Genomic DNA, 12,026 nt, shown 5'->3' on the forward strand with positions numbered 1-12,026 from the left:
GAGATATGTGATTCACAGATATTTCTACTGTTGTGTGAGTTGCCTTTTCACTTTCTTGATTTGTGGTATGAAAGTTTTAAATTTTGATACAGTTCAATTTAACTCATTTTTTTCTTTTGTTGCTTGTAATTTTGGTGTCATATTCATATTTAGGGAAGCCATTGCCTGATCCAAGGTCATGAAGTTTTACTCCTATGCTTTTTTTTTTTTTTTTTTAATAATTTTATTTCTGGTTGCACTGGATCTTCGTTGCTGTGCAAGGGCTTTCTCTAGTTGTGGTGAGTGGGGGCTGCTCTCCAGTTGTGGCGCTCAGGCTCCTCTTGTTGCCGAGCTCAGGCTCTGAAGCGTGGGCTCAGTGGTTGTGGCACCGGGTCTTAGTTGCTCCGAGGCATGTGGGATCTTCCCGGACCAGGGATCGAACCTGTGTCCCCTGCATTGGCAGGCAGGTTCTTTTCCATTGTGCTGCCAGGTAAGTCCCCTATGTTTTCTTTTAATATTTTAATAGTTTAAATAGATTTTAAGATTTTAATAGTTTAACACTTACATTTATTTACATGAATAAATTTTTGTACATGGTGTAAGGAAAGAGGCTAAATTGATTATTTGGTGTGTGAATATCACAATTGTTCCAGCACCATTTGTAGAAAAGACTATTTTCCCCCATTGAATTGTCTTGGCACCCAGTCAGTGATGATCTATTTACATGTTATTAAATTCAGTATCTAATTTCCCCTTGTCGGACTTCTCAGTAGTATTGATGGAATTGACAATTCCTTCACTCAGATATTCTACTCCTTTGGTTTGCCTTTTACTTATCTTGCTATTTCTTTTCAGTGTTTATAGGTTCCTTATCTTCCACTAAGCTTCTAAATGTTGGGTTTTCAGTTATTATGGCCATGTAACAAATTAGCACAGAAATTAGCGTCATGAAACAATCATTAATTATACTCATAGTTTCTTTGAGCATAAGACTGGACAAAGCAGGGTCAGCTTTCTCTGTTCCATAATGTCTGGGGCCTCAGCTGGAAGATTCAGGCTGGTACTGGTATCTTCTGAAGGTCTGTGCTGTTACCATGTCAAGCAATTGATAATAATAGCTCTTGACTGGAAGCCTCAGCTAACACCCACATGAACCTGTCTGTGTCCCAGGGGGAAGGGAAGGAGGAGGGGGAGGAAAAGGAGAAAGTGAAGGAAGAGAGACGAGAAAGCCAGGGGAAAGTCACTCAGCCTTTAATGACCAAACCTCAGAAGCCACACGGCATCACTTTGGCCACTTCTTTTTTCATCAAAGGCTCATTCACTTTCATGTGTAATGGTAAGGTTCTTAAAGAGCACGTAGCACCAGAAATACTGCTGTGATCTCTTTTAGAAAAACAATTTGCCAGTCTGTTCTGGCCACACAATTCGTATCCCTACCACATGCAAAAAACCTTCACCCCTCCCCTCAGAGTCTCCCAAAATTTCATCCCTTAATGGCATCAGACTCAGGCTTGAGGTTCAGAATCTCAGTGAAGTCAGGTCCAGATGAGATTCCTTGGGTATAATTTCTTGATGACAGCTCCCTGAGTATAGTTCCATTTGATTTGGATACTTAGGGACTGTAGAGGCATATTATCTACCCCTTCCCTGCCACTACCCAACATACAGTGGGTATATTGGGGAGGTACTTACTATTTCCAAAGGGGGGAAACAGAGGCACACAGAAGTCACTGGTCCATAGCAGTTCTCTCTTTTTGTTTTCTCTATGTGACCTATTCTATTTCCATAGTTGAATTTTTTTTTTTTTTTTTTTAAGCTACACTGCACAGCTTGTGAGATCTTTAGTTCCCCACCCAGGAAAGGAACCTCTGCCCCCTGCAGTGGAAGAGCGGAGTACTAACTACTGGATCACCAGAGAATTCCCCTTTATCTCTCTTGTTTTAAATACCATTCATACATTCATGACTTCCAAATTTCCTTACATCTCTTAGCTCCACACTAAAATATATAGTTAACCATTTGACACCTTCACTAGGATATTGCAGAAATTTTTTCCAAGTTAACATGGCTAAAATGAATTCTCATTTTCTCCTTTAACCTTTTCCTCCACATATCTGTCTTTTCCTGTTTTCTCCATCTAGGTGAATGATGCCACCATTTACCTCGTGGCACAGGCCAAAACCTAAAACTCAGGCTGATTCTTTTCTCTCTCTCTCACCTCTGCATACAATAATAATCACATTCTATATTTTCTTTCTCTAAAATACAATCACTTTTTAAAGAATCTCATCTGGATTACAACAATCTCCTTATTGATCGCTCTCCTTCATTCGTGCTCCCTGCCAGTTCCCTTTGACAGCAGGCAACGTATTTTATTTAACATATCTGATTATGACCCTCTCTTGCTTACAATCATCAGTGACTTCCCCCTGCACTTCAAGTAAAATCCAAATTCCTTACCATCCAAGAGATCCATATAACTGGCCTGTTCCGCTCCTCTGACCTTACTCCTCATCACTGTCCCCCTTACCTGCTATACTTCATCTTTCTGGGCTTCTTCCGGTTCCTCAGACATACCTTGCTCTCAGAAAGGGTCTGCACATGTGCTGCTTTCTCTGCCTGGAATACTGTCCCCAAGTCCCACCCCCATATAACCGAGTCTTTCTCATCCTTTAAGGCAAGGCATTCCTGACTATTCTAAGTAGATACTTCTCTTTAATGCACTCTATCCTATTTGTTTCCCTTATAAAGGTTATCCCAACTCAAAATTATATCCTATTTGTTTACTTAGTCGTCATCTGTCTCCCTAACCAGATCGTAAGCCCCACCAGGTCAGGGGCCATGTCTGTGTTAATTCACCAGTATATACCCAGTGCCTTGGCAAAGTGCATAGCATATGATATCTTCTCAAGAAATGTGCATCGATTGTTGTTTAAAGGTATAATTTTGTTTTGAAACAATATGTTAATAATAAAGTAATTAGTAGTAATTTTAGATGGGATGTTTCTAATTCTTGCTGAATAGCCGTTTATTGTTTTCTTTCAGTAACTGCCCTTCCTTTTTGGCTGCCGCTCTAGCCAGAGCCACATCAGACGAAGTCCTTCAGAGTGATCTTTCTGCACATTATATCCCAAAGGAGACGGATGGCACAGAAGGGACTGTGGGCAAGTACCTTTCTACAATATTTGTTTTAAAATATTAAAATTTTCTGTTGAACAATCCACATAAATTATCTACAGAATACTGTATCTAATTATGTTTACCCACTGGTTGATATTTTATAGTGGTAGCAAGAGAAAAACTTCAGAAACATGTTTTTTCAAACTAATCAGTAAAAGTAGAAAGGGAAAATACAGGCATATTTTGAAGCCATGTGCAGGTAACCGGAGCAGGAGATTATGATAACAATATGTTATCATAAATAATATCTAGGTAAATGAACAGAAGGGAGAAATGTGAAGACACAACAGAAAAGATGAATAAGTGAAGGGAAGGGTAGTTTGAGAAAAACATACTTTAAAGTTTTAATTCATCTAAAAAACTCAGATATACAAATTCAGGAGATCGGTTGTTACAAAACTTCTCATTAATCCTATTAAATTTTATGTCTGCCGGGCTTCCCTGGTGGCTTCAAAACAGGAGAAGCCAGCCCAGCGAGCAGCCCGTGCACCGCAACTAGAGAGCAGCCCTGCTCACCACAGCTAGAGGAGAGCCCGTGCAGCGAGGGGGCCCAGCAGGGCCAGAGAGAAAATAAATACGTAAAGAAAATTATTTACAATTTTTTTACATCTACCAATAAATAGAGCTCTTTATGACAATTATGTGATTTAATTGCATGGGCATCTTTTTTTCAGTTAAATTATGAGAATGTTTATTAATGAAGGTATGTTTATTAATATATTAGGCTTATACATATTTAACATATTAAAAATACCAATTTTTGTAAAAACTAGGGCATTAGGAATTTTAATATTTCATTCTATTTGTTCTATTTTAAGCATTTGCCTTTAAACATGGGACAGAGGGAGCAAAACATATATTAATGAATTAGGGCAGCTAGATTCCAGAGAATGTGAGGCAGATATAAAAATAAACATTCCTGTTCTTCCTTCATCTCTCTAGAGAATTTTTGGTAGCAAATTGGCAAGGAAGGAATTCCTCTTGTTTTTACTGAGAGTAATTGATTCACTTGGAACCAAATTTTTCCAGAGTCAAGCTGGATGGAATTCCTTCTGCAAAGCATTGGTCTTTCCTCTCGTACTGATGCATGAAGTAAAAGCCCTGTAATGAAAAGATGAGGGAGATTAAATTCTGCTTCACTGCAGCCAGGGTGATGGCTGACTCAGCTCCAGATCAGTACACTGACATTAACGACTGATGAGTAATTTACAGCTGTGAGGGGGTGGACTGCTACCTTGGACAATTTTCTCTTTTTTGCATCCTTTTTTATTTGATTTTATTTTTCCATTTTAAGCAGCAATTATTTATATACTGATGTTCTTACACCACTTCCTATACAAGGAGAATACTTAAGACTGAAGTGTTGCCCTACGTACCTAGGTTGGAAGAATTTTCTGAACCCCTGTAAGATAGCAAATGTGAAAGGAAGGGATTTTCTTCTAGAGGATACCATTAGTCATCCTGATTTTATATTTTTCCAAGAGATTACCCAGTAATGTCTCCATGCCACTGCTGTGATTCAGAATGGTCTATTATAGTTCCAGACTATTTGCATGTCCTTAATCTGTTTAACCCAAATCACTAAGTGGAGAATCTCTACAGGGCATATTGTGTTTATCGGTACCGCAGAGTGGGAATGAACATATTGAGTAATGCCTGCTGTCGTTGCCTTAAAGGCACGGAAGTCCCCACCAAAATGCCGTGTGACTCTCCTCCTAGGTGTTTCCAAAAACAGACTTAAAGAAACTTTACCTTAAAGTTCTTTTTATGTTTATGCCATCCCTAACAGAATATTTGTTAAATAACCTTGCATTTCTGTTGACAGATATAACTCCTGTCCGGACAACCTAAAATCAATGTAAAATATCCTAATGTAAAAATTAAAAATAAGAAGGTGAAAATGATCACTAATATAGAGGATATTAAAAGAATTATGAAAATTTTATATTAATAAATTTGAAAACCTGGGTATTATCTAGAAATATACAAATTAATAAAGCTTTAAGCAGAAAGAGATTGAGAAGATTGGCAAAAAGGACAAAAAGAGTAGATGATTCTATAGGTGAATGTTTTCAAACAATCAAAGACAATAATTCCATTGCTTTTTTAAATAAATTATCCAGTTATATGAGGAAAGAGGAAAATTTGCATAGCATAACAGTCATACTTAAACTTGGCTGAGACAGAACCAAGAAATGAGAGATGAGTCTTAATCATTGTGAAAAATCTTAAGTGAAATGTTTGTATACTTAGTACAACAATTTGATGAGTATTTTATTGAGGGCCTACTATAGCTTAGCACTATGCTGCTGAGGAAACAGCAGTGAAAAAAAAATATTGGGACATTTATTAGCATAATTTTTATATTAATAGGTGAAAAGGAAAAAACAGAATAATCTCTAAGGAAGCATTTGGTAAAATTTAATATTTATTTCTAATTTTTAAAATATACTTAATAAAATAGCACTGGACATTGTAGGACAAAATTTGGCTTAAACCAAAAACCTAGTATGCATGTTTAGAGTATATACTCAAGAATTTTTTAGTTGCAAGTAACCACTGGCTTCAGCAAAACAATTCATTGGCTATCCTTCAAGATTAGGGCTACACAACTAGATTCAAGGCTTCACATGATGTCATAAAGACCCGGCATTTCTCCAGCTCTCAGCTCTACTCTCTCCTTTGGATTTTATTTTCAGGCTCCATGGGATGGCAAAACCACTGCTAGGAACATCAGATCTTCATCTGCCCAGGTTCAAATCAAGCAGGAAACTAAGAGTAACTTTACTCAGTTGCTCTTACATGAGGCACAGGACTCACTCTAATCAGTCCATCTTGGGTTATTTCCCTTTCCTGAACCAATAACTATGGCCAGAGAAATGTGGTCTCTAAATGGTTAGACCCGAATCACATTTTACCCCTAGACACATGGACTGAGAGTAGAAAAGAAAGTATTCCTGGGAGAAAGAGGAATGTTTGCTAGGTGCCAAGTAACACATTAAAACAAAATTCTGACTCAAAATAGCAAATAAAATAACTAGGAATAAATTCAGTAAGAAATAGGACATATGTGGATTTCAATTAATGAAACAGTATAACTTGTTCCTGAATAAGACTTAATATGAAAAAGAAGTCAATTTTTTCCACATAACTCTGTAAATTCAGTGTGATCCCAAACATAATGGCAACATATTTCCCCCACAAACTTGGCAAAGTAGTTCCTCTGGAAGAATAAACACGTTGAACTACCCAGGTGCCATCTCTAAAGTTAATAATAATAGAAAAGCCAGTCCTCCTTATATTAAAGCATGGTTTAGAATTACAGTAATTTTTAAAGAATGGCATCATTGCAGAAACAGTTGGAGAGATCAAGGAAGCAGAATTACCAACCAAGAAGTATACAAACACTTTATTAGTGGTTATTTAATTTTATAAGTTTGCATATTCATTTATTTAGTCAACATCTTTAGAGCTTCTGCTATCTGCTAGGTACTATACTATGACTAATCAAGGACAGTTAAAATACAGTGTCCATGTGCAATCTAACTTGGGAAAAGTAGAGCATGGTGTGAGTCAGATAGACCTGGGATTGAGAGTGGTATTACCTGTTAGTGAAATGTTCCAGAGACATAGAATGTAGCAGATACTCAGTAAATGTTATCTTTTGTTTAAAAATGTGATAAGAGTTGTAGTAGATGGCGTGAACAAAGACAGATCTAGCAGGTTACTAAATAATAGAGGAAGCTGTATTGTTTCCCTTGACCAGTTTAATCTGTCTACACCAGGGCTGTGCAGTAGACATGATGGAAATGTTCTCTATCTGCATGTTGTCCAGTGTGGTAGCCACTGGCTATATATAGTTGCTGAGTACTTGAAATATACCTAATGTGACCAAAAACTGAGTTTTAAATTTTATGTCATTTTAATTAAAGTTAACTAGCCACATGTAGCTAGTAAGCTACTCTGTTGGACAGTAGAGGTCTATATAGTAAGATAAAAAGTAATAAACCAAAATATGATATGTTTTATATTATTATCTGAGAATCTGGAAACTATCCTGATAATTAATATCAGTCATTTGTTTCATCTCACCCCATGCTCCCTGAAAGTTTCTGAACTCACGTATTATTTTGCAATCTTCCCTTGTGTTTGAGTCAAATGCAGACCTAAATAAACAGTCTAGATTTGGGGCAATATATTGTTGCAGAGACCAGATGGGTTGAAAGTGATAGAAATAGGTAATTGCTGGCTGAAAGAGACAGTCTCTGGCAACTGGTGTTTTAAACAAACAAAAAGATTGGAGTTGCTAAAAATAATCAAAATGTTAGGTTGTCTACTGGCCTCAGTTTTTCCTTCTTATACACACCTCTTTTGCTCTTTGAACTTTTTTTCTCTTCCAAATGTACTCTTGATTTTCAGTTATATAAAAATGGCAAAGGGGACAAAGTCACATACATGGTTTGCCACCCTGTACTGTGTCAGTGAGGAAAATAAAAGCAGCAAAAACCTTGAGACCAGCTTTCTGAATACAGTCATTTAAAAAAGAATTTTGAATAAGAAAACAGGTAAAGTTACAGATTAAGGCAGCAGCAGGGTAAAGAATGAGGGGAAAAAAAAAAAAGGGAATCTCAGTTCCCAGGCCATTCTAGAACACACAGTCTCTCTTCTTTGAGATTTGTGCTCTAGATCCGAAGAGGCGTGTGCAACCATTGCCCATCTGGTACACATCTTCTCAGCCTGTCAAGCTGTATCTGACTTAGTAAAGTGAAAAAGAGTTGTTTTGAGAATTCTAAATTACTAGTGGCTCAGACAGTAAAGAATCTGCCTGCAATACAGGAGACACAGGTTCAATTCCCTGGGTTGGGAAGGTCCCCTGGAGAAGGGAATGGCAACCCACTCCAGTACTCTTGCCTGGAGAATCCCATGGACAGAGGAGCCTGGTGGGCCACAGTCCATGGGGTCGCAAAGAGTTGGACACAGCTGAGTGACTTTCACTTGACTTCACTGGGATATAGAGGGAGCTTCTAAAATACTGGCCTGGGAAAACCTAATCTTCCCTTGGTTATTTCAACTGCTGCAACTTGAGTAGAGGACAGCTTGAGTGGAGATGATGTGAGATACAGTCTCCTGAGTACTCGTCAGTGTTCCTTGAAAGCTTACACATCTGTCCATCCACTGAGGGACGCAGGGAGACTCAGAAGTGAGCTAGTCTACTCCACTGAATGGGCCAAGTAGGAGACTCAGTAGTCTAGGGTGAAGAATCCTCTGTTGGCGTCTGCTTTGTTCAGTCTAGGGTTACACACATAGACGAATGTAAAGTACATTTTCCTTAGAGAAATATCGAACTTTTAAGATTCATTTGTTAACCTTTTGGTAAAACTATATAAGCTACTGCCCAAAACTTTAATTAAAAAATACATCAAATAACAAAAAAATGTATAGTTCAACTCTGAATTATGATCAGTTACAGGAAAGAAAGGAAACTAGAGTAAGATAAAGGAAGAGATGAGGAAAGAAAGAGATTAAGATAAACAGTAGTCAAAGTAAACCCTTCTTATTCCTGTACTTTGTAAATAAACAATATTTTCATAAGCCTTTCATATTCTAATTCGTTGGATAATCGTTGTTCATATTTCAGTCGATTCCTATGCACAGGGGGCGTGGGTCTCCAGATGATAACCTTGGCAGCCAAACAAAAGTACTCAGAAGTAGATGGCATGGCCAGAGCACCTCACAGGCTGGAAGGACTCCAGCCTAGGAATAGATCCAGCCCTGCTCAGAGGTTTTCTCCTCATGACATAAGGGTGTCTTAGTGGCAGCTGCTGGCTGATGATTTTCTATCAGACAGGTTGTCATTTTCTCTCTTCAGAAACAACGTTTCATTTCTCTTGAGAAGGAAGGATTTCTTCTCCTAAGGAGGAACTTGACTAAGGTGACCTACTTCTGTCTCTCCTAGGCAGGCGAGTGAAAAGCAGTTTTACCAGGCGCTTCATCGGGGGTTTCTGTTTCTTTCACAGAGATTGAGACAGTGAAATTGGCCCGTTCTGTCTTCAGCAAACTACACGAGATTTGCTGCAGCTGGGTGAAAGACTTCCCTCTCCGCAGGAGACCCCAGCTTTATTATGAGACATCAATCCATGCCATCAAAAACATGCGGAGGAAAATGGAGGACAAGCATGTCTGCATCCCGGACTTTAACATGCTCTTCAACCTAGAGGTAAAAGGCACTTCTGAAGTGTCACGAAATTTGAAAACTAAAACCCCGTCACAGACCTGTTTTCTAATAAGAGAAGCTGTAATAAACTGTAATCACATCTCTGATGGCTTGGGATAGGACTCAGGGCAAAGTGGCGCCGACTTGCTTCTTCCATTACAAGGAACAGGATATTTATTTCATGCTTTTTAAACAGGTATTGCATTCACATGGTTAGAATTGGAAAATAAAAACCCCAGTCTCATCCTTGTCTCTCAGACACTTCAGATCCCTTCTGTGGAGGCAAATTACCAGCCCTTGTGTAACCTTCCAAAGACATTCTATAAACATACAAACCAAAAAGAAAACTGTTACATCTCAATAAAGCGGTTTTTTAAAGGAAGCTATTTCTATAGTATAATCAAACATTGTCTATTGAGTTCCCACATTACTATTTTGCTGAAGCAACACAAAATACAAACTTCAAAGAATGAATTTGAAACTAAGATAGTTTTCTGATTTCATGTGACTGTTTTTAAAATCTTGGTTTCTGAGATAGGAAAGTAGCCGGAATTACTTTTCCTGAATCTCTGTGACTGACAAATTGGATCATATGAGCCTTGTCAGCTTAATAACCATTTTCTTGTTATCTTCCTCTTCTTTTTCTATTATGTTAATGCAAACAGAGGTAGGTTTGTTTCCTGTGCCTGTCACTTGCCTCTTCACTCAAGTCCATAACTTTAAAATTACAGTGTAGGGATTTATACAAAGCACACTGTTTCCTTAGCAGCTAAAGTTAAATTTTAGCTGACTGTCAAGCAGTGACGGTGGGCTGGTGACTGGTGCTTATTTTACAGTACAGATCAGCTGATACCACGCCCATGCAAATATAACGCCTAAAGGCCATAATGTGATGAACAGTCCTTAAATCACTGCACCCTTGAAGATTGTACTCAGGTTCGAGGGCATCATTACTCGTAGTTAACCCGGTTGGTTTTCATTTTGCCTCAAAAATCAACCCAAAGGCCTAACTCAGCAAGGAGCTCTTGGCTATAAGGAAACAGACTTTGAGGGCAATTGGGCAACATGTATTTAGAACTGTATAAATTTTCACACGCTTTGATAATTTCAGTTTTGATTTTATATTATAAGGAAGCAGAAGATGCTTACATATTTTGTTTGTCATAAATGTTTTACACAACATTATCAGTAATAAAAAATCGGAAATGATCTAAGTCTTATATAGGAAATGATAGCTATGATATGCTTGTAAGATGAATAGTACATATCCATTTAAAATAATGTCTTTGAGTAATACTTAATGACATGGGGGAAATGCTAGTGATACGGTAAGTGACAAAAAGCAAGGTAAAAAATTTATGTACATTATGATTCTAATTTTATTTTATTAAATTTATATGTATAGAAAAAAGACTGGTTATCTGTGTATGGTTGTATTAGATGTATTTATTTCCATCTATACACTTAAAGTGCCTGATGCTGGGAAAGATTGAGGGCAGAAGGAGAAGAGGGCATCAGAGGATGAGATGGCTGGATGGCATCACCCATGCAGTGGACATGACCTTGAGCAATGGACGTGACCTTGGGCAAACTTTGGGAGATGTTGAGGGACAGGGAGGCCTGGTGTGCTGCAGTCCATGGGGTCACAGAGTCAGACGTGACTGGGTGACTGAACAACAGCATACACTTCTTTATTAGTCCAAATAAACATACATTATCTAATTGAAAGATAGTCGATTTACAATGTTGTGTTAGTTTCTGGCCTACAGCAAGGCGATTCATTTATTTATATATATATAACTATCCTGAAGAATATATATTTATATTATTTTTCAGATTTTTGCATTGTGGTTTATTATAGAATGTTGAATATAGTTCCCTGTGCTATACAGCAGGACTTTGTTGTTTATCAGTTTTATATATTACAGTTTACGGTTTGTATTTGCTAATCCCAGACTCCTAATTCACTCTTCTCCCACACCTTTGGTAACCACAAATTCGTTTTCTGTGTCTGTGAGATGTTTTCTGTTTGTAAATAAGTTCATTCGTGTCACATTTTAGATTCTGCATATAAGTGACACTACATGGTATTTGTCTCTTTTTTTTTTACTTTGCATACAAATTTTTTTTTTGAATGTTGATTTTTTTTAAATTTTATTTTATTTTTAAACTTTACAGTATTGTATTAGTTTTGCCAAATATCGAAATGAATCGCCACAGGTATACATGTGCTCCCCATCCTGAAGCCTCCTCCCTCCTCCCTCCCCATACCATCCCTCTGGGTCATCCCAGTGCACCAGCCCCAAGCATTCAGTATTGTGCATCGAACCTGGACTGGCAACTCGTTTCATACATGATATTATACATGTTGCAGTGCCATTCTCCCAAATCTCCCCACCCTTTCCCTCTCCCTCTCCCACAGAGTCCATAAGACTGTTCTATACATCAGTGTCTCTTTTGCTGTCTCGTACACCGGGTTATTGTTACCATCTTTCTAAATTCCATACATATGTGTTAGCATACTGTGTTGGTGTTTCTGACTTACTTGTCTTAATATGATAATCTCTAGGTCCATCATTGTTGCTGCAAATTACGTCATTTCACTTCTCTTATGGCTAAGTAGTACTCCACCACACACGCGCACTCCCCCTGC

At 37.9% G+C, this 12,026-nt stretch overlaps 1 protein-coding gene across 2 annotated transcripts in view; it reads left to right on the plus strand.

Annotated features, from left to right (window-relative positions):
- Positions 1-12,026, plus strand: part of PPM1E (protein phosphatase, Mg2+/Mn2+ dependent 1E) — a 220,161-nt gene that overhangs the window by 193,114 nt on the left and 15,021 nt on the right. For both annotated transcript variants that reach the window (XM_059878401.1, XM_024980604.2), the window contains exons 2-3: positions 3,025-3,143; positions 9,177-9,376. In XM_059878401.1, coding sequence (XP_059734384.1) covers positions 3,025-3,143; positions 9,177-9,376 — 319 coding nt within the window. The remainder of the gene's footprint in view (positions 1-3,024; positions 3,144-9,176; positions 9,377-12,026) is intronic.

This window comes from Bos taurus, chromosome 19 (assembly GCF_002263795.3).
Source record: "Bos taurus isolate L1 Dominette 01449 registration number 42190680 breed Hereford chromosome 19, ARS-UCD2.0, whole genome shotgun sequence".
NCBI lineage: Eukaryota > Metazoa > Chordata > Mammalia > Artiodactyla > Bovidae > Bos > Bos taurus.